This window comes from Lissotriton helveticus, chromosome 3_1 (genome assembly GCF_964261635.1).
Source record: "Lissotriton helveticus chromosome 3_1, aLisHel1.1, whole genome shotgun sequence".
NCBI lineage: Eukaryota > Metazoa > Chordata > Amphibia > Caudata > Salamandridae > Lissotriton > Lissotriton helveticus.
Window position 1 is genome coordinate 158841064 of NC_136061.1, and position 23736 is coordinate 158864799.

General features: G+C 47.2%; 1 protein-coding gene across 2 annotated transcripts in view; it reads right to left on the reverse strand.

The window, feature by feature from the left end:
- The window catches only part of SPNS2 (SPNS lysolipid transporter 2, sphingosine-1-phosphate), a 296234-nt gene that overhangs the window by 64149 nt on the left and 208349 nt on the right, over window positions 1-23736 (reverse strand). For both annotated transcript variants that reach the window (XM_078679449.1, XM_078679450.1), the window contains exons 6-9: window positions 19072-19202; window positions 17530-17682; window positions 15097-15286; window positions 7468-7533 (exon numbers count right to left, since the gene is read on the reverse strand). In XM_078679449.1, the coding sequence (XP_078535575.1) occupies window positions 7468-7533; window positions 15097-15286; window positions 17530-17682; window positions 19072-19202 (540 nt within the window). The remainder of the gene's footprint in view (window positions 1-7467; window positions 7534-15096; window positions 15287-17529; window positions 17683-19071; window positions 19203-23736) is intronic.

A 23736-nucleotide genomic window follows, 5' to 3' on the forward strand; every position in this document is an offset into this window, starting at 1 on the left:
ACCACGCGGGTGGACGGCGTCCCCCCACTTATTTTACCGGGGGGGTGCCGTCCGCCCTGCCAAACAGCTGGACTTTCTCTTTGGCCTCTCTGGGACGAGATCGAGCCCTGCATGTGTAAGAAAATCCCCACTGATGTATGCCGTGTAAGTTTAAAGCCAAGCCCGTCTGACACTCCCAGAGCTGGCTTCTAAGATGCAATCGCATCTAAGGGGAGAGCGAGGGGAGGCAATGATCTCGAAGGTGCAAGCCACCTTTCATGACGTCACTTTCTCTCGTAACGTCACATCCGGTGACAGCGTCCCCCCACTCCTTTTTTTAGGACTTGTGCCCTGGGATATATATTGGCGTGGTGGCCCCTGGGGTTTGGTGGGCCTGTGCAGGTGCACAGCTTGCACATGCCTAAGGCCGCCCCTGCTAGGCTTGTGCCTAGGGTGTGTGGCAGCGGGGTCCGACCTCCTGCCTCAAGGACACAAGATGTGTAATGCCAGGGCCAGTGCCTAGGGTGGTGCCTAGGATGTGAGCCAAGGGGTTCGGTCCTCCTGCCTCAGCAGCAAAGGCTCTGGATTACTGTGGGAAGGATATGAGATGTGTAGGCCTGGGACAGGTGCTAGGGTATTGCCAAGGATGTCACTAACACCGGGCATCATATTGTTCCCCCGGGCAGCAGCAAATATGTTCCATTGCCAGGGGACGGGGCTGAAGGATTCCAGTTGCTTGGGCTGTAAAGTCTCTTTTCCCTTATCCTGTCTGATATTGTTTCAGAGTCTCCGCTACAACCCTCTGGGAGAGGAAGCAAATCTAAGCAAAGAACCTGGCAGCGGTGGGACTGAGTAAAGTTCGAGACTTTGCTCGGGACTAAGTAGGGATCCTGCCCGCTGCTTCTCATCCAGAGGGATCTTACAATGGCCTGAGGAAGCACACAATACTCTCCGGGCTAAAATGTCCCTCTGGAGTCCACACACTTTTCTAGATGGCGTATTGGCCGGCGACATTAAAGACATGTGGCTAGACACAGGCAAACCATGGAGTCACCAAGACTCCTGCAGAGCCAGAGGACCGGCTGAGCACAGGATGCACTGGAGATGCAGGAATAAGAACAACAGGGACAGGACCAAGGCTATCACTGGGCCACCATTGACTGAAGATGATGACGTGCGATGGTCACGACTGACCCAAGCCATGAGCCTGGCAGGGGACTGTGCCAAGCCACTGGTGAACTCCAAGGCTAGACCGGTCCGGCTGGGCTCATGGACACCAAGTGATGCTGAACGGTGTCCTGCTGTCCATCAGGCAAGGGGTCCAAACATGATCCGTGCTATCGGGACCTCAAGAAATGGGCTTGAGGCCTCAGTCCTTCAAGCACCGACCGGAAAAAAGACCATCACCTGGAACTGAACCGTGTTCTTGAATGTCTGGGGACAAGGACCCTGGGAACAGCTGAAATATAAAGGGGAAGGGACGAAGAGGCACTTCCAGAGGAACTGGTGGTAATCCACTCGTAAGGAGTGTGGGATCTCAAAAAGGCAGTCTGTCATTACCAGGAAGTTCCTGGCTGGAATCAGCATCCGACGCCCATGTCCTACTGTAGGGTTAGGGTTGGGTCACCTTGGGGGGATGAGCTTTGGTGAATGCCTACTTCATGTGCTCAGCTGAAAAATCTACCTTTAGGATTGAGTGGAGCAGTCCAATCTTAAATGATTCTTTTCATGGACCGACATAAGGACGCTAGCGTTACACCGCGGAACTCAGGGCTGGCGAGCCACCAGCCCTACCTACCCATCGGCTGTTTGTCCCTGGGGTGGGAGGGCGGCTGGACTGTCTACCTCTTATGGACTTCAGAGACATGGCTCTGGGTGTGTATAGGGTGCCCTTGTGACACTGGGTTTTAATTTACTGCCAAAGGTGCCATGCTCTCCAAAGAGCCAGAATATTCATAGGTGAACCAGAAATGAGGAGAAATTCAAAGAAACTTTCTTATTGAGGCCCTGGCCAGGAGAGGAGAGAGTCTGTGCAGAAATTATCCACACTCGGGTGAGTCTTCGAATCAGATAGAAAAATACATTAATGGGGATTAATTTACCCAGGGAAGGTGGAAGCACCAATTTAAAATGACCTTGAAAGCTTATTTAAATTCCCTGCTTCTGTCTGGGCTGTTTACCGAGCGGAGATCTGCGCAGATCGACATTTATATGATTCTATATATAGAATCCATAGGGGAAGATCAACAGTGACGTAGCAAGGGCGCCAGGGGCCCTAATGCAGGGGAGGAAAATGGGAGTATTGTGCTCATTTTCCACATGTGAAACTTACAGTTTTTCTCTGGTAAAGTCCAACCTTTTATTCCATTAGGCTTTTTCTGGAAACACCCAGCTCATAACCTTTCCAAATTTACTCAGCTGGTATTTCGTGTGCTAATTTTGTCAACTTCTGTGTTTTTTGATTCAGTATGCTAAACATATGGCAGCTACTCGCGATGAGAAGCTTCTGGTTCACAAGTTTTAATACGTTCTGCTTGTACATACTGCATGCACTGTAGATGACAAATGTGGAAATTTATTCACGGTTTGCAACAGTCTAGCTGACAAGCCTCTGCCACTAAAATATGCTTAATTTATTTATTTTGGGCTCTTAATTCTAGAAAATGATACCCTTATGTATGTGAATTCTTACTTTATTGTGAGCATCATTAAATTGGATAATAGTAAGTCCTGCTTTACGTGGTTACTCAGTGAAGTGCTGTTATCACACGGTGAGCACAAGATGAACTGAAAACTAGTACACAGAGTATGTTTCCAGCTCACGTGGGGTGAATCTGCAAACATAAAACCTATTAAGGATGTTGAAAACACCCCAGGACAGAAGAGGCTCAAAAGCCTTTTCTCTGTATTTTTGGGAGGGTTGGGAATAGCAACCTCCCCTTTACTAGTTGCCACCCCTTCAATGCCCCTCAATGCTTTTGAGCATCTATACTCTAGGACCTCCCCCTCGAAACCCCGCCTCCTCACTCACACAGTGAGAATGTTTTGGAAGTTGGTAGGTCTGGTGCTTTAGGATTTTGTTTTCGGGACAGATGGCTTTTTTCTGATCAGAACCAACTTCACCAACTGCATGTCCATGGTAGTAGACTGCATAAGAACCAATTACTAGAAGCTCAACTCAGACAAGACGGAAGTACTGGTCTCCGGGAACAAGATCTCCCCATGGTGTGCCACCTGGTGGGCGACAGAAGTAGGACCAACCAACACCGACCAACCACACCAGAAATCTGAGGGCCTTCCTGGATGACAAGCTCAACATGACAGCACAAGTCAACACAGTGAGCACTGCCTGCTTTCACATACTAAGAAAGATCTTCAAGTGGCTGCCACAGAACACCAGACGAACCGTCAGGCAAGCACTCTTCATAAGCAGACTCGACTACGGCAACGCATTCTACGTCGGAATCTCCAAAGAGCTCCTCTAAGGACTTCACACCATCCAGAACACTGCTGCAAGGCTCTTACTCAAACTCCCGCACCGCTCCCGCCTACCACCTCACCTAAGATGGCTTCAATGGCGTCGCATTTAGAAACTGAGCCAATTCAAACTCCTCACAAACACATTCAAAGCCTTCCACAACACCAAACCAGCACAGCTGAACAGCCGCACACACTTTCACTAGCCTGCCAGACACCTACGCTCAGCCTCACTCTCACTCGCACAACCCCCCACACCCACATTCACCAAAGCAGAGCAGGAGGTCGCTCTTTCCCCTACATCACAAAATATGGAACGATCTCCCGCAACATATCAGAACCTACTCTTCACTTTTTGAGTTCCGCAAGAAGCCGAAGACCTGGCTCTTCAAAAAACGTCCTGTCGCTCAAGACCTTTCAAAAGTAACAGACCGGTTGGAAATCAAACCTCCCACCTTCTCTGTGGCCCATTCAGTTTCCCATCAGTTAAGCCTGTTAGGATGCATTACTGTGCAAGCAACATCTGAATTCATCTCTCCAGTTCTGTGCACACGATCCTCGGTGCATGCTGGGACATTCCATAACATATGCTGAACCGACCAGCTGCATTACCCGTCTTGGATACCTCATTTACAACATTCATGGCGAGGCCGCCCTTGTGCTCCCGCAGCTCCGCTTACTGCATTACTCAAGAGATACTGGTAGATGTCAAACAAATCAACATGGTCAGCTGTGGCTTTTTTTCCTAATTTCTCTCCATTACTTAACATTTCTCTTCAGAATAATTACAGTTCACACTTTATGAGTCTTGCGTCAGTGCCGGAGGCCCCGGGAAGGAATTAAATACCAAACCACAAGATAGCATGCAAATGAGGAAGAACTCAGGCTTGAGGTGGCTAGGGATGGTGAATATGAGATCAGGGGCAGTCTCATCAAAAGTGACCTGGAGGCACAACGGACATGGGCGCCTGCTTTTTGGTTTTACAGAAGGGGCCGCGAGAGCTTGATGGCCCTTTCTCTACTGAAGATCGCGCCAGCACACTTGTTGCCCCAGCACGATCTTAGGGGTGGGGGGGTTCCCTCATTTGCAACGGTCTGCACTTGCCGAGGCAATGGAGAAGGGTGCACTGACTGTGCATTATAGTTAGGTGGTGCACAGCCAGTCAGGGTGCCTCTCGACGCGTCCCCTGGAAAGATGACAGCGGTTCTACGGACCCTTCACCCAACCGCCACACACAGGGGGATCTTTGCCCCCCTTCAAATGCAGGCCAAGTCCCACTTGCACAGTGCAGCCGCTTCAAACAGCCAGTCCGCCTTTCACTAATGCGCTGCCCTCAGTGCAGCCGCTTCAAACAGTCAGTCCGCCTTTCACTAATGCGCTGCCCTCAGTGCAGCTGCTTCAAACAGCCAGTCCGCCTTTCACTAATGCGCTGCCCTCAGTGCAGCCGCTTCAAACAGCCAGTCCGCCTTTGACTAATGCGCTGCCCTCAGTGCAGCCGCTTCAAACAGCCAGTCCGCCTTTCACTAATGCGCTGCCCTCAGGGCAGGCGCTCATTTGCAGCTGCGCTGCTGATTGTGCATTCACTGCATTGACTAGGCGCTTGACTAGTCTGCACGTCGTGAACCCAATAATGGGTACCCCATGGTGTAGACCAGGTCAGTGCACCCTATCTGTGACATTTCCCCTGCTTTCCACATATTGTGGTGAAACAGTAACCGTTCTGAAGGTCAGGGGAGGGATCAGGTTACAGGTGAGTGCCGCGCACCTACAAACACACACACGCAGACACCAAGCATGCAAACACATGCACACATGCAGACATCAAGCATGCAAACACACATGCACACACACATACAGACACCAAGCATGCAAACATACACACACACACACGCACCCATGCATACACCAAGCATGCAAACACATGCAGACATCAAGCATGCAAACACACATGCACACCCACATACAGACACCAAGCATGCAAACATACACACACACACACGCACCTATGCATACACCAAGCATGCAAACAAACACACATGCAGACACCAAGCATGCAGACACTAAGCATGCAAACACATGCACACACCAAGCATGCAAACACATGCACACACCAAGCATGCAAACATACACACACACACACACACACACACACACACACATGCAGACACCAAGAATGTAAACACACACACAGACACCAAGCATGCAAACACACACACATGCAGACACCAAGCATGCAAACACACATGCACACCCACATACAGACACCAAGCATGCAAACATACACACACACACACGCACCTATGCATACACCAAGCATGCAAACACACACACATGCAGACACCAAGCATGCAGACACCAAGCATGCAAACACATGCACACACCAAGCATGCAAACACATGCACACACCAAGCATGCAAACATACGCACACACACACACACACACATGCAGACACCAAGAATGTAAACACACACACAGACACCAAGCATGCAAACACACACACATGCAGACACCAAGCATGCAAACACACACATCAGTTCACTTGTATATGGAATGGGGATGTTCAACATATCAACTCCCACTCCCCCTCTGTATCAAACATCCGCTACACAGGGATATCGACACACAACATCTCCCCGTAAACAATCTAACACAAGACTCACAACTGATTTAAAAACTACCTCCATGTGAGACTATGTATAGCAGCATTCTCCAGGCTGCAGAACTCACAAGAAAAGTCACCCAGGTTGAAGCCCTCAAAAATGAACACAAGTGACTTCAGTCGCTCAACCACCGAGGGACGCACATGACATCTCAACAGCATCCCACATTGGCTCATAGTAGCCATACTGTGTCCCTGAGAGCCACAAAGGGCCAACATAAGAACTGCAAACACACAGAGGACACCGCAGCCGCGCCCTGACAACGCAGGCCTTAAGATACAAGAAACAAGAGGAAAGGATGGGTATCACGGTGAGTTACAGCGCACCCGCTCTGCAGGCTTCTTTTGAGCAGCCACTTCAGAGTGACAGCTCCAGGGGCGTGCGACTGTGGGGGCGCACTGCTCCCCCATATCACCATTCTTCCCGCTGGAGGTATTCACCTTCTAGGCGCTCCCAGAGTCATACTTGGTGGTTAGCCCTCATGGTAGACATCAAAAAGGTTACAAGCCTTGTCCCCCTTTAGGGAAGTAGAGGCGCAGAGCTCAATCCATCTTACAAACCCCGCTGCTCACGTAAGAGCACAAAGGCCTTATGCATTCACCACATCCCAGATGCATCTCCGGGAATTGCTATTAGCAAACTGGAGATGGAAATAATTTGGCACAAAATAGAAGTTCACCCTTGTCTGCTCCAATATGTGCTCTTGACAAAGAGACGCTTAAATACATGGCCAGCCAAATGGACTGAGCCAGACAACCACCGCCCAATCACAGCTATCACCACCAGACTTTAGTGTGCACCAAACTTTACCAGGTGCAATCGCTGCCTCATCACCTCTGGATCTCACCTTACCATTGTGCTGATCACAGCTAACCTACTAACAACCCACCATGATAGACATTCAGCCCCAGCACAAGGCCTGTGACACCACACATCCACATTACACGAAACCTCTCCCGTGTGCCTGGTAACTGAGTACCACAAACAGCATACAGTGGACACGGGCAACCTCCCGCAACACCCGTCCGGCTCTCTATTCCCCATGTATGGCGACACTGCTCTCTTTTTTTCTTTTACAGAGTTTTATATAGCGCAAACTTGACCCGAAGGTATCGGGTATCAGAGCGCTTTACTTAGCACCAGTTGCGTTACATGAGGACACATTCATTATTGTTAGGCACGGGTAGATTAAGTGATGTGCCTAGAATCACGGGATGTTCAGTGCCATTGCCGAGACTCGAAACCCAGAATTGAGGTCGACCGCCCTAGCCGTTAGGCCAACTCCTCTCCCTCAGTGATGTGAAGACTCAATGCCGCGTAGAGACACAGTTCTGGTAGAAGGTACTCACCATCAACATGTCCGCTGTTATGGCCCAATTTGAAAACAGAAGTGTCTCACCGACAAATATGCAGATCTGCAATGAAAGATATAAAATAATACTGTCAGTAACACATTGCTGCTGCCGTCACACTGTCACACGTCAATTTCTGGTGAACTCTTCACATTTCTGCAGAGATTTTTAAGTACTTCTAGAGTCATCTGATTGCAATGATATCATGAATTTCAAGCAGTCCTTTGCCCGGGATGTTGGATAGCTGTCTGTGCCTAATGACATTTGTGTAAGTTCATCCTAGATGATGCATTTTTGATATTAATCAAATGAATTTATAATATACTTGAGGAGGGAGGCTTTCAGCCAGCCTTCTTCATCCATTGGTCTGTTGTTGCGCCATTCACATTCTTCATCTGCCGACGGCAGCATACAGCATGGGTGGTGGGTAAACCCACTCCTGCCATTGGCTAGTTTCCATTTGTGGCACTCTTCTCTTTCACAAGGAACACATCCGCACAATAAGTCGTTCCCTTCAGTGCCAGGGACTATTATAGCAATGTGTGCTTTTCTAGACTTTAAAATATGTTTCCTTTTAGCCAAGATTGTTTTTATATTGATGACCAATAGCTCTTCCAACAGTAAAGTTGTACCTAAAACATTACAAAACAAGCGTTGACAAAGCCAAACGGCAAGCAGCCAATGTCAGAATCATTGTTTTTGCCAATGCTTCTTTAAGGTTTGGAAGGGTGAATGTATGTCTCCTGACTATTGCTGACGACTATGTATAATGTAAATGCTAGCGATTATAATTCTGTTTTTATGCCTTGTGTATGCAAACCGTATACCGAATTACACATGTTAAAAAATCTTAACATAAAGTCAAACATAGTGAATAGAATGTCCCTAGCAGCATACGTAAGATGAGTTTGGGAGGAAAAGGGGATAGCAATGGCAACAACCCCCTGGTTACCCCAAAACACGATCCTTACACCCGACGGATGGCCATCAGCTGGTCTCAGCAGGTGCACTGGGTGCAGAGGGCTTGGTAGGCGGCTCATCTAAAGGGGGTCCCTGGGGGGGCTCTGGGGTTTCAAACTGATAAAGTGAGCTCTGGAAAGTGCGGCAGAGGGGACAGGAGCCCCGTGGAGTGGCCGGGCACCATAGAGAGCTGTGCGGTGTCGTCATTTCCCCCAGGCTCGAGGCCAAACTGCTCCACGCGAGGCCTAAGGCAGGCGCGTGCCTGCCGGTCTGGATTGCACTGGCTAATTAGTTTTCACCACTTATAATTCTGAGTGCCTTCTCTCTTCCCAGAAAGATATTTGTGTTCCTACACGCACCGGCAGCGATATCCCTCTAAGTCTAAGCAATACTCCAAAGGTTTGGAAGACATTTCTAAAAGGTGCAAGTGGAAAACGATCAAAATAACAGAATGGCAGAGTGCAGTCAACGCATTCTTGCTTCATGGCACTTGAGTGCACTGTTCCAGTGGCCACAATAACCGAGTGGTTTGCACCATTAATCATGTGAAACAAAAACTATAGGATGTCTGGCTTTGTGTTTACAGCAAAGAGGTTTTAAGAGTTCGAAGTGAAGCAGGGTTTTCTCTTTTGTTTTTTATGTTGTCCAATATTTTGTTATGTCTTTTTTTAAGTGCACGACCACTGTTGTGTTTACTGGGGGCAACACAGCTCAAAACGCAGCAGGGTGGCCCTTTGGGAACCAACAGATGTTCAGGGGCTGATTCCGAAGAGCATTCTTGAGTAGGGGACCAGTGCCGGGGGAGTGCTCTTTTACAAACTCTTAGATGACTTTGTGAATTGGCTCCAAACGTCCAACTCCCTATTGCTAAAAGTGCAAAGTTGACACCGTATTTTCATTTCATGGAATGATTGCATATGCCTGTTTCTTGAGTATTCACATTTGATTTCCATTTGAGATGGTTTTCGTGTCTGCTCTCAAAGGCATGTAAGAGTGTGTAAAAACCACTCCAGAAGTAATACCTTTTTACATTGGCCCCCATGTTTTTTTGCAAAGAGAAAGGCAACTGGAGCTGAATGGGCGCTGACTCCAGAGTTTGCGGGTGTCTGCTGAAAAGAAACACCCACCCCATCAGAAGTGAATGGTGCTGGGACTGGGGGTGCGCTTTGTATAACAATGAGTAGCAGGAACCTCAGGGGACCCTCACCCCCAGTATTTGAGGGATGCCATGTCGCCTCCAGCATTGAGTCCGTGCAACGGGCAGGTGTAATCTTAAACGGCAGAGCCCTGCATCAAAACACGGCATGGTCCTTGTCTTTACAACCTGCGGACAACCAGTGGCGGCTCCTCCGCTAAGGTGGAGAGCGTTGCCCCACTGCTCTCAGAGCAGGAAAAATAAAAAGATAATAACATCGTTATTATCATTTTATTTTTCAGAGCTACGAGGCTGGGGCGGGGCGGGGCTGGGGTCAGAGAGGGAGGAGTGGTTCATGTGCACTCTAATGTTTGGCCGGCCATCTAGGGCCAGCCAAACACTCATGCGCACTTTGCATGCCCGCTATCAGGCTGTGGGAACGTACACAAGTTTTCCGTCTGAGCACCGAACCACGATGCTCAGACCAATCACAACGTTGCATTGCAGCATTGTGATTGGCTAAGGGGAGCCTGTGTGCTTCCTGCTTCCGGGACTTGAGAAGAAGCGAAGCTCAGATGAGACGGCGTCCGTGAGAAAGTAAGTGGGTTTTCTAAATGTATATTTTGTTCCCCTTGCCCCGCTACCCCTGTTCTCTGCTAGCCGCCACTGCGGACAACGTATCCCACTGACCGCCCATCTGCCTACAACTCTGCCTGCGAGTTGTCCTTCGTCCTCCAGACTTCTGATGTCCAGCTCCAACAGACACATTGTTTCTAGACCGCACACTCATTTGGTGTTCGGCCGCCTTATTTTGGGAATGGAACTTTCCAGTCTCCGTGCTCCCTCCCTCAGTGGAAGTCACTTCTGGGAGCCCTTTAAAGTACATCCGCTTTGTTGTCTTACTCACTGCTGGTTTTGGTGATATGTACCTTGGGAACTTCAGTGGCTAAAAGGAGGCGGCTTAACGCAAGCTGCTTCCCTTTTCCAACAAGCTCCTTGTTTCGCCAGTGTTCGCATTTCTTGAAATTTTCCCCTTATTTTTGCTCTATTTGTGAACAATTTGTCTTTGGAGCACACACTTTTTTTCTGACCACTGACAGCTGCTCCAAGTGTCTCCCACTTCTCCGAGGCTTTTCCTGACAGCGTGGGGTGGATCATTGTGGCCGATAGGATAGACTAGAGGTAGAGCAGTTGTGTCCATGGTAGGCCCAGTAAGGCCGGATCCATTACAACATTTTCAGGATATGCACGTGGGAAAGATTTATATACAATGAACCAAAATGCACCTCATTTACATAGTCAGTGGTTTTTCTTTAAATCTGGCATGGTTCTGATGTTCATAGGCCTCTGCTGAACACCAGTGCATATGGGTTACAGAACATGACACCTGCCTTAGAGTGGTCACTCATCAGCATAGTTTTGAGAAAACAAACTGGGCCCATAATACCCAGAATGAGGTAGGTGTGTGGCGCTTTTATACAGGACACAGACTAGGTGTGTCTTGGCTATCATTAGCGCAACAGTGTAGCCTCTGGCACTTATCTCATCAACACAGACAAAAGAAAATGCCATATGGTTTACTTCTCCTCATAAAGAGGGGAGAAGGAAGTTACAAAGGCAAGAGGACTACTTGCAAAACCTCCTTCATGCTCCCCTAAAGCATCTGCTCCAAGGGGCAAGCTGCAGATTTAGCACAGAGCAGTCTATTGATGACCCGGTGCACAACATTTGAGCTTGGCATGTAGCTGGCGTGTGACTGTCTTGTAGGCATGGTGCGCCAATCAGAGACTCTTAAAAGCCACCAGCGGTCTTTCTGGAAGCAGCTGAAGGCTTGTTAGGACTGAGGACTTGCACTCACAGGCAGGGGCGGCTGGTGACATTTGAAAGTGGTGAGGCGTAAACTAATTTGCATATTGCACCGCAGCGAGCACAGCGAGCGAGCGCAGCGAGCGAGCCCGAACCACCTTGCATCCATCCATACATCATTCATGCATCCACCCATCCACCCACCCATCCTGCATCCATACATCATTCATTCATTCATGCATCCACCCATCCATCCATCCATCTATCAATTCTGCGTCCATCATTCATTCATGCATCCACCCACCCATCCATCCATCCTGCATCCATCATTCATTCATGCATCCACCCATCCATCCATCCATCCATCCATCCTGCATCCATTCCTGCATCCATTCATCCATTCACCCATCCATTCATCCATCCATCCATCCTGCATCCATCATTCATTCATGCATCCATCCACCCATCCATCCTGCATCCATCATTCATTCATGCATCTACCCATCCACCATCCATCCTGCATCCATTCCTGCATCCATTCATCCATCCATTCATCCTGCATCCATCATTCATTCATGCATCCACCCATCCATCCACCCTGCATCCATCATTCATTCATCCACCCATCCATCCACCCATCCATCATCCATCCTGCATCCATTCATCCATTCACCCACCCATCCATCCATCCTGCATCCATCATTCATGCATCCACCCATCCATCCACCCATCCATCATCCACCATTCATTCATCCATCCACCCATCCTGCATCCATCATCCATCCATCCACCCATCCATCCTGCATCCTTTCCTGCATCCATTCACCCATCCATTCATCCATCCTGCATCCATCATTCATTCATGCATCCACCCATCCATCCACCCATCCATCATCCACCATTCATTCATGCATCCACCCATCCACCCATCCTGCATCCATCATCCATCCATCCACCCATCCTGCATCCTTTCCTGCATCCTTTCCTGCATCCATTCATCCATCCATCCTGCATCCATCATTCATTCATGCATCCACCCATCTGTATGCGTGTAGTTACACGCATACAGATGGGTGACGTAAATGCTACAATTTCCTCAGAAACCCACATTCTTTTTCTGTTTTATTTTAAGTTCCGTGATTTATTGAAGCGTAAATGTTTGCTCAAACTGAGCCCTATTTGTCTTGGTAAATCGGGCAGACTCCTGCTTATAAAGTCCAATAAGAGTAACAAGGTGAATGAATAAAATGGCTTTGACAAGAGTGTGAACATCCTTCCGACTACAGCGTGACAGTGATAACCGGCCTCAATTCATACGTCTGATTTCCACCTGAACTTCTTTTCTTGCTTTGCTCTCTGAAGCGTCTGCTCTCTGAAGCAGTTCACTGCCGACCACATTTTTAATCCCATTGAATGCTACTTTTCACGATGAAACAATAAGACTTCGAGTTTAAATATGTGTCAATTCTTCTGACACAAATCTATACATTCTCCTCCCATCTCACGATTATTTACAATAAGAGGCTCGAACCTGGTTTCCCAGCACCAAAGTCGGCCGCGCTAACCGTCAGGATTGGCTGGGGGGGCACCATGACTCCTCGCCCAGTCCCCCTAGTTAACCCCGGGGGCTGCGGCCCGCCCCCAGGTCCTCTCTCTAAGGGGAACTGCACAGGGAATCAATCTGCGCATGCGCGAACATGATTCTGCCCATAAATCAACTTGCGCAGATGCAGCAGGCCCATCCGCCCCCCCCCGCACGGAAAAGTCGGGTGTCTCCCGGATTCCCGGGCGGCAGGTAGCGAGCAAGATTATTTCAGTATTTGTTGTATTTGTATTTTCGTGACGACGCGGTGGGTCCATGGGGCTTAGTGGGGCTACGCCCCTACGCCCCAATGGACGCACCGCGCCTGCTCACAGGGTTTGCTTTCTGACATCAGCCTCACTCAGTGCTTAATGTGACCCGTTGGCGGCACTCATTCTTGTGGACTAGCACATATTTTTCCTCAACAGATTTTGATCTAGAGCAAAAGAGAAGAGAAAGACAGAAAAACAGTGAAAGAACCTGCAAGAGTGAGATAAAGGGGCAGGGAGTGATTGGTGGTGTATTACGGAGGCCTGAGGTGGAATCAAGACTACGCAGCCTTGGGATTTAGCGCTCCGGCCTTTGATTGCATCGGCCACGGGCTTCTGAGCTATACTTGGTCCATGGCATTTATTCTTTTACATCACTCCTTGTTAAAAATTCTCTGCCAAGTAATACCCTTGTGTTTGGACAGCCTCTGGTTATAAGAATTAGGATTGTCCAGGTGGAAATTAAAAATAACAACCCAATGGAGATTCAAGTTTTTTTTTGTCTGAGTTTTCACAATATACATAGAGTGCTCTTTGGGTCCACCCCTTTTAACCACTGGCTTTCTTCGAGTAGCCTCTTTCAGCAATTGACTTGAGACTTTGTGAATCACAGCTTGGCTCAGTCCAGTGGAGTACCCATCTATCACCTTATACTATTTACTGTTTTGATGTATCCTTCCACCTCCACTTGAGTGCTTGCTTTGAACTGCACGAGGGGTTACTTTACAACTATAGCTGTCTCTGTGGGATTTCGGTGCGCCCTGCTCAAATGTGATAACAATGCTTGCATTAGCATGTTAAACACAGGTCTATTGGCTTTGCCAATGTTTGTTTAATGTTGGGTCCAATTGGGATTAGAGGTGATTCACTCCATCCATGTCCAGGACTGATGCACCAAATGCGAGGTTGTGGAGATGTTTGTGCGGATCACAAATACCAGAATATTCATAGTTCCTGATATAGGGACGTCAGTTACAGTGTCTGCGCCAAGTGTGGTGACCGTTTCACGCTAAAATGTAAGAGTATCACAGCTCACCAAAGTGCTGTCAGTCTGTGTATCCAGCTGTTGCACAAACAGAAACTTGAATTTTACTGCACATCTGCCAAAAATATGACAGAGAGATGCGAATAGCTTGTTATGAGCATGCACCTTTTTTAATTTTCACACGGCAAATCGTTTCATCTAATGTTGAAAACACATTTTGGTGCTGCTGTCTGTAATTCTCGAATAGATGAATGAATCTTCATACATGTGTCACACCTAACCACCTGCAGGTAACAATCAATCAGCATGCAAATCTCATTTATGTTAATGAGTGGCAGTCACGCGAAGCTGAGCCAGGCAGTATAGGAGGGAAACTTTGGTTCCCACTGGGTCCTTTTCACGTATAGAATATTACAAGGGTGCCCATATATAATATGTTCTATGTATTCATGGAGTTTTACAAACGTAGCCTATTACTTACCTGCGCTGCCAGATTACAATGTTGCCCATGTGAGATTATTCCTATGTATGCATTATATTTTACAAATATAGGCTATTACGTGTGGTGCCAGATTACAATTTTCCCATGTATAATATATCATGTGTATGCATGATATTTTACAAACATAGCCTATTACCTACCTATGGTGCCAGATTACAAGGTTGCCCAGGGAGGATATTTCCTATGCATGCACAATATTTTACAAAGATAAAATGTTACTTACTTATGCTGTCAGTTTACAATTTTGACCGTGCATAATATTTCCCATGTACGCATATTTTTTTTTACAAGCATAGGCTATGACGCAGGATGCCAGATTACAATTTTGACCGTGCATAATATTTCCTGAGTATTCGATGTATTTTAAAAACATGGTCTACTACTTACGTATGCTGCCACGTTACTGCTCTTGGCAGCCACGAAGATGAGGCAGATAAAGATGGCGGAGCCCAGCATGCCCACGGCACAGACCAGAGGGTCCGCCCGCTGGGTTTTTATCCGGCACCATTTTGTGGCTCCGGCTCCTGTGATCACACCCAGAAATCCAGTGAAGCACGTGATCGCCCCGAATATCAAACTGTTAAAAGCAAAAGTTTAGGACACTTGATTTTTGAGAAATAAAAAATGCATCAAATTAAATATGGTAACTTGTAACATCCATTAGAATAAACATATTTATCATAACAGGTGGTATTTCACCAACAGACTGACATCTTTTCTTGTCAGCTGTACAGCTGGTGCATGTTATGGAAGAAGACACACGAAAAAGGTAAGAATTCATGAAATTGGTCATTTTTTCCTCAGCAAATACAGTGAAGATTTCTTTCAAACTCTGAAAGTTTGACCCCCTTTGCAAAGAGAAAGAGTTTGACATTGAGAAAAAATTATACAATATGGAAAATGAGGTTTTGAGAAAGATTCTTAGTTAAAAAATCACTTTGAAAAATGACATTTTTGCAACTCTTTTTCTTTTTTTTGTTTTGAAATGATTACAGAACTGCGAATAGCCTAGTTGAAATTGTAAAGATTCGAAATTTAAATGTTGCCAGTCCCTAATTAAAAATAATAGTGAAACGTATTACTTCGTCTAGAAGTTAAAATTACTGTTCATGCGAACCTGTCGCAACTCCACTGAAAGGGTTAATGTAATGTAATAATGTAGTGTAATAACGTTGAATGCACTCGGTGCTTAACATTCGCACTGTAAATCCCACTTTTAAGATAGTGAAGACATTTCAAGAATAAATGTACAGAGCTTTCTTATGCAGCACATTGCTGAAGTGCTTTGCATTTCAGACTCAACTCCTGAAGTTTCAGGGTTGACCTCCGCCCAGTCCAACCAATAAATTCAATGTTTCTGTTGACAGAACTGCTGAAAGTCAAATCATGTGCGAAATACATTTATCAAAGGAAGACAAAGCGTAAACAACAACCCTTTTCCAGTCTATTTCTGCCGTTTAAGTGCTGGGTTAGTAGGGGAAATACTCTATATTTGAGCTTGTTTGTGGTTAGGACTGAAAGTGGCAAAGTGCTGATGAGACATGTCACTCACCGGAAGTGGATGGCTTACAGCTGGTTGGCTGAGCCATGACTTGGAACCTCCATAAGCCTTCAATTCTGCTCGTTTTGAGCCGCCCGAATTATTCTGGGCTCTCAGAATGTTCTCTCAGAAACTTTGACACTGGGAGATATTCCCACCGCCTTCATGTGCTGAGCTGTGAGGCTTTTTCGACGGTAGGCGCCGCTGAATTCACAGAGTCAGCCACAGGCTGAAGGGGCAGCGAGCGACACTCACCCGTGTGCCAGCTCTGCCGTCCCCAGGCCCCCTGGCATGCTCTGGAAACCCATTACAAAATTATGCAGCAAGGAAAGACAAATGATGTGGCTTATTGTAGCACTTTTTGAGCCAATATGTTTTCTCGGTTTAGTCACAGTGCATGCGATGTGAGCAGTTTCCACTGTGCCAGTACCTGCTAAAGTCTTGAATGCAGCAGTCAGCAACTAAAAAGTGTCCAGCTGATCTTTGCGAAGTGCCTAAAGAACTTTTGATAAGTTTGCACTAGAGATATTTTTGTAGTTGTTGAAAACTGTAAATTATGTAGTGGATTGTGAAATATGTGGCAAGTAAATCCACAATGAATATGAAAACTCTCTTGTTGCAGAACTGGGCATATTGTGAAGAAATACGGTGGCCACTTGCATGGTAGTGAACAGACTAAACATGTCCTTTATTGATACTTTTTGTAAAGTTATAGATTCCCAGAAGGCCCTCGAATCGCCAACCTCCACAGGAGGAGCTGGCCCGGTCAAGACTAGTGTCCGCTTTCCCCTTTTCTCTTTCTCGTCTTTCGTCCTACTTACCTCTATACACTATCTCTTCCGCCCGACGGGGGCAACGCACATGTACCTGTTTGTAACGCCAAGGTTTCAAGCTGTTTTATGTATAACCATCACTCTAGCGCCTTAGCAAGCCAGTTTGTATCATTATCCATGTGTGTAACAACAGCGAACCAGTATTGCCTTCGTTTCGGCTTACTCTGTACTGTTTTGTAAAAAAATCTTCTAATAAAATCCTTTGAAATAAAAAAAAAAAGACTAGAATCACCAGCCTCCAAAAAATGAAAGGCCACGTCGGTCCGGTTGAGGCCAGAACCTTTTACCCTGTTCAAGGCTAGAAGCTTTTACCTTGAGCCCTCATGTCACCAGCCGTCCAAGGATGAATGCCGAGTGGGCCCCGTCGAGGCTAGAGCCCCCCGCCCTGAGATGATGGTATGGCCCTTGCTCTGAGGCCTGAAGTGAACGCACTCGATAGCTCCTCACCTGTCCTTCGTGCTGCAGGGCCCATGGTGGCACGGCTCGATGGTCTTCTGCACGACCTGTGCCCGGTACAGGTAAAGTGGCATCCACATGCCTAGGGCCCCGGTGGCGAAGGAGACCGTCGACGTGGCGAGGGAGGAGAACACGTAACTGCGGCTGGGGGGAGGAGAGAGAGAGAGAGGAGAGAGAGAGAGAAGATATCAGCATTAGTGCCTCGGCTCACTGTGGATGAAAAAGCAATGGTGAAGCAATGGTGGCGCTGCGCTCACTAGTGATGCAACCCGCCGTGAAAGGACAGTAAAAAACATAAAAAACAGACAGCTCACAAACAGGCCTGACTAAAACGCACAACCAACACACCACACTCCAGGCTGGCTCTGCACCAGACTTTCAGAATAGCTATGAGCTACGTAAGTCACTGTATTTAAACCTATGGTACCCTAAACATCCGGCATGGATGCCTCCCGCCCTCCTCGGTCTGCGTTGGACACCCCTGCTTCAGTAGTCACATGCCATGGTCTATGCTTCAGTGTGAACAAATCCAAACAGTGTCTCCTTCCTCAGCCCGTTTCACTGTCCCTACAGCCCCACTACTACACAGCCTTCTCCACGTCATCTCTTCTTTTCAAGGGTGTCACTCAGGTGCGCCCTCTAAATACATGTTTGACAAGGGGTGTCCAGCTTAGGTCCTGAAGGGCCACATTCATGCCAAATTTGCACGATATCTACATCAGACAAGCAAGATACAATGAACCTAAGAGGAACTAATTTGCATTTTCAGAGGTTATCGTGATAAATAAATGTGCCATGGGCCTGCCCTCCTGTGGCTCCACTGGACACCCAGAGTTGTAGCTGTCATTTTCCTTTTGAGGCGCTGTGGACTTCATGACACCGCCTGGTTTGGGTTTAATCAGCGCTGGTGCCCTCGAAGCGCGCGACTCCCACAAGTGGTGGATGGCCAATGTGGGTGCAAGGGTCGGCATCCATGACAGGTGTCATCATGACGAGCACAAAGCATGTTAGAGACTTCCTCTTAGAACCCCAAGCTTCACGTCATAAAACAGTCTCCCTGTCCACATAACAAGATACAAACATTACGGTGAAGAAAGCCTTATGCAAAGAAGGGCTTCCCTCTGGAATTCTGTCTAGGAAACAACTTCTTTAATTCAGGAAAGACCTGAAAACACATCTGTTTTAGAAGGCCCAGAATTGTAGACATAGCCCAAAGTGCTTTAATGCAGGTATTGGTCAATGCCAGCACTCGATAAGAAAAGTAAAATATATATTTAAAAAATATTTTGTACGTTCATTACATGGATTCCTGAGAATCTGACGTGAATCTGAGGATCCTAGACTTGCGATGGACACCCCTGCTTTACCTACATGAAAGACCTCCCGCCTCAAGCAAGCATCGGAGCTATTGATTTAGAAAAGAAAAGTGCTGAGTCTCACTCCGGCTCTTGTAAGCAGACAGCCTCTCACAATATGGAGCCGAAAAGCCCAAGCGCACCCGCTGCTGAGAGCGATAGGGCGGCGCAAGCTTACTTTCTGATGAGCGCCTTCATGTCGCGGATCCATGATGTCCTGGCCTTCAGCTGGTCCGCGTGGCCTCTCTTCGCCGTGGGCACCAGGATTAAGATGAGGGTGCCTGTGATCATGCCGAGCACAGGGGAGACCTGCAGAGAGGGGATAGTAGACATTGAAGCAGGGCTCAGCCACGGTTGCTCTGCTCAGACGCTGACGAGTATTCATTACCTCCTCGTAAGTCTTCCTCGCCACCAGAGGCACGAAGTGAGCTTTAGCTCCACACCAGAACCCTCCAATGCAATTAACATCCCATGCATCCCATCCCTACCCAACATGGCCGGCCTCCATCACCCTTGACACAGAGGGAAAGGTCGACCCATCCCACTTCCTGTAGAACTACCAATCCCCAAGAACCACATGAAGCCGACAGCCATAGGGAGGGATGGGAATTCACGTGACGAGGAAGGCAATACTCGGAGTAATGAAGATTACCAGTAAGTAACTAGGGCATTTACTCTGTATCACTCCAGCGGGCGCTCTGGTGCCAAGACAGCATCAAGAGGCGTCTCGGTCACCCACCCCATAAAAGTCTCTCTCTTTGTCTCCAGTTTCTCCCTTTGCTCAATCTCCGCGCCCCTGCCTCTCGCCCCACCTGTGCCTGTCCTTCCAATATATCTCTCTCCCTGACGGCCTCACTCTCTGCCTGTCCTCCGCCTGGCATCCTCTCACCCACCCTCTCTTTCCACCTTCCTTCATTCATCCCTCTCACCCTGTCTGGTCGCCACCTCTCTCGCTCACCCTCTTCCTTTCTGTAGCACCCTTGCTTCTTTTTTCCCTATTCCCTCCCATATATATTTCCGTTTTCTTTCTCTCCCTCCTCCATTCTCTCCCCCTTCTTTGACCCTTCTCTTGCACTAGTCTGACCCACAATTGCTGCGGCTTCCTGCTTGCAGAAGTGCAACCTCATGTAATTTCTGAATTAAATACTTTGGTGCTAATCATGTAACATAGTAATGAAAGGTGGGTGACCCAATATACCCTTGCGAGCTTGGGCTAATGTTGTGTCATGTAAAGATGCTGACAAGGGAATTTATTCAACAATTGATTTGCAGGAGGTTGATCTCTCAAATTTTTGCACTTTTTGATCAACTAAAATGAATCCTTTCCTGCCAATATTATGATTGGTCCCATAAATTGGAATACAGTAATCAAAATACTACAAACGGAAAGCTACACGGATTTCAGAGTTTGACAAATTCTCTTTATATAAACTTATTAAAAGGGTACTGTTACAAAAAGTAAAAATATTTCATTAGAGACAAATGGACAAGAAATAAATGAATTGTTCTTCACTTCCACTTGTGTTGTAGTCCACTCTTAAATCAATGGTTAACAATGAATCTTGAACAATCAGAAGCAATGATTCAAATGTCTAAATTATTTAAATTTGAAAGAAATGGACAAAAAAGTCTACGTTTCGGCCTTGTGGTCGTTACATCCTTAAGGCCATCCTCAGGACAATTCAATCTTTAGAGAGTAGAGACCCCCTGTATTTTATGAACATCCACACAATGTTGGAGGATTAGAGAGTGTTCTCGTGAGACTACGCATCGACAGAGACTAACTTTTGTTTCGAAGGAAAAGAATATTCGAACAAATACGGTGTGGAGACGCTGATACAACACGTTGGTCCCACCATCCTTCGCGTATAGATTCATCAAAAGAAGGATAATTTCTGAAATCTCGATCCAACTAATCCTCCAACATTGTGTGGATGTTCATAAAATACAGGGGGTCTCTACTCTCTAAAGATTGAATTGTCCTGAGGATGGCCTTAAGGATGTAACGACCACAAGGCCGAAACGTAGACTTTTTTGTCCATTTCTTTCAAATTTAAATAATTTAGACATTTGAATCATTGCTTCTGATTGTTCAAGATTCATTGTTAACCATTGATTTAAGAGTGGACTACAACACAAGTGGAAGCGAAGAACAATTCATTTATTTCTTGTCCATTTGTCTCTAATGAAATATTTTTACTTTTTGTAACAGTACCCTTTTAATAAGTTTATATAAAGAGAATTTGTCAAACTCTGAAATCCGTGTAGCGTTCCGTTTGTAGTATTTTGATTACTGTATTCCAATTTATGGGACCAATCATAATATTGGCAGGAAAGGATTCATTTTAGTTGATCAAAAAGTGCAAAAATTTGAGAGATCAACCTCCTGCAAATCAATTGTTGAATATATTCCCTTGTCAGCATCTTTACATGACACAATCATGTAACATGGCAAAATTTATTAGTTTTATCATAACGTGGGTGCAGACTTTTCTGTGCGTGACAGATGTATCTAGGTATCAGTGCTTGATTTGTAAAAAAAAATCAAATGCCAGGCCCTTCGTGGAAGGCCACTGCAGCCTGCACCATCCTCTGCCACAGCAGCCTGCGCCACCCATTGCCCCTGCCAACGCTGCCAGTGACAGTACCAACATAAGTATAACACCCAACCACCACACTCCTACAAGTGTGACAATTCAGACTATTTCAGGCCACACGGAGATATAATGGTGTGAGAGGCTGTCATTATTCATTGTCTTAATAAACATGGTTGTTGCGCTCCTTTCAAAATTAAAAAGATTGCGCCATCCTGTGGTGGTCTGCTACTAGTGTTGGTATTGACAATTAAGAGCTGGCGCCCAGGACTGGAAACCACAAGGTCAAATTAAGCACTGACCTAGATGCAATGGCTGCGGAAGGGTGGTGGGCCGGTGAAGCTTTGGTGTTACCTCGGGGGTGTTAAGGCACAGGCTGGTGAGCACTGGAGCCTCACATGAATTGTGCATCTAGGGAGCAGGAAGAACTAGGCAGCGAGGGGGCAGCTCCTCTCCCATGCTGACGCGTCAGCCATCTTGAGGCCAGTCATTCGCAACAGAGTCAGGCAATGCATCCCCGTTGACATGTCAGTGTTGACAATCAGGTGGTAAGTTCCCAACCGTAGGTAAATATAAGTACAGAGGACACCTTGGTGTGATCATCTGCAACCCTTAACACCTGCCCTCGTTATTTTTCCCTTCCCCATATACCGTGCTCAGATACCCTCAATTCACACCCCATCCCATGACACACACTCCAATTTCCCGAAGACACCTCAGCCCGTTCCTAGGATATGACCCCTTTACCCCCGACGCCTTCTTGGTACTTTCCCGCTCTCCCCAGTGTGGTCACAGATTTGGCACTCGTGATGCAGGTGCAGACTTCCAATCCTCTGCACGTTCTACACTCTATCGCCCACACATACTTCCCGACTTCCGTCCCCACATTCCCTAATTCTCGGTATACTATCTACATTCTACAGTGTGAGAGCTCCTGGGTCCTCTTGCTGCCCACGCCCATACACAGCACCCATTTGTTTGTCCGTCCCCTTCATCCGCTGTTATATGGCACAGGTGTTGCACTTCCTGATTTTGAGTACCCCATAAGAGCTCCTGATGATTTTTCATTCCAACCTCATGAGCTCCCGTGACATCTGTCCATTCCCCCTGTATTTCCTTCTGGTTTGTGCTGTCCCTTCTGCACTCGGCCTGTGCTTGCCGTCCCTGCACACGCCTCAATACCATGCTATGGTACATGCATAGCGCTGCCAAGGCTTCTGTTCGTTTATGCGTGACATTTCGGTGTTTTCAGCGGGCACGTGTGACATTTCAACAGCTTATGTGTGACACTTTGCGTGACACTTTATTGTGAACAGGAAACCAGTTGTTACGTTCACAGGAAAGAGAGACGTTTTTAGAAATGGCCCTTTTGTTTACTGTAATGGTCTAGAAATGGTTTAAGCACCCTCCCTCCCCCTTAAAGGCCCCTAACCTAAACTCACTCACACCAGAGTGCTCGCTCATGGCTAGGACAGGAAGTGAGGGTAAGGACAGTGCACTGCACCAGAGGGCTCACTGCTTACTGCTTACATCTTTCACTTCACTGCACACTGACAAGTGATACACACTGACCCCCTTGTTAACAAGAATGCAGACAGGGTTTAAAGGCCATGCAGTGGCCAAACCTGCCCCGCCAAAGGAATCGATTAGCCCTCATCATGTGTGATTTGTTCAGCCACAACTAAAAATGTGTAGGCAAAGGCGTAAAATTGGTAAGGTGTCTTCCACATCCCAAGCTACATATATATGTTTGTAACTTTACTTTAAGGCTGGTGCGGAGCTCATCCGTGTTGGGTGTCTGTGCGTGCCATCTCATAAACTTTAGCTGCCGTGTTCTTATCACCAACAATTATCTAAAATGCGATTGGCCAGCTCTTGCTGCAGAATGACGACGTCATCGTGCAGAATGAATTCTGCTCTGTAGGCCTATGTGATATGTTGATCTGTTGTAGTCAATAACAATAACACTCTGTTTTGTGTTTCCCCCCTCCTTCCTTCTGCTATTCCCAGGGTGCACCTGACATTAGTCGCTCTTCCCCGCTGCACTGTTATTACGGCCTTGCTGAGCCAAGGGGTGTATTCACTCGTGCACTCGCTTCTTTCCTGAATCCTGCTTCACCTGCAGCATGTCTGCCCGCCCCCTACCGTGGTCACTTCCGGCTGGATGGTACGGAAGTGACCCATGCATCAGTCGCCCGATGGATTCCTGACCAGGCCTAGGTAGGCTGCTCAGCCCACACCTCCGGCTC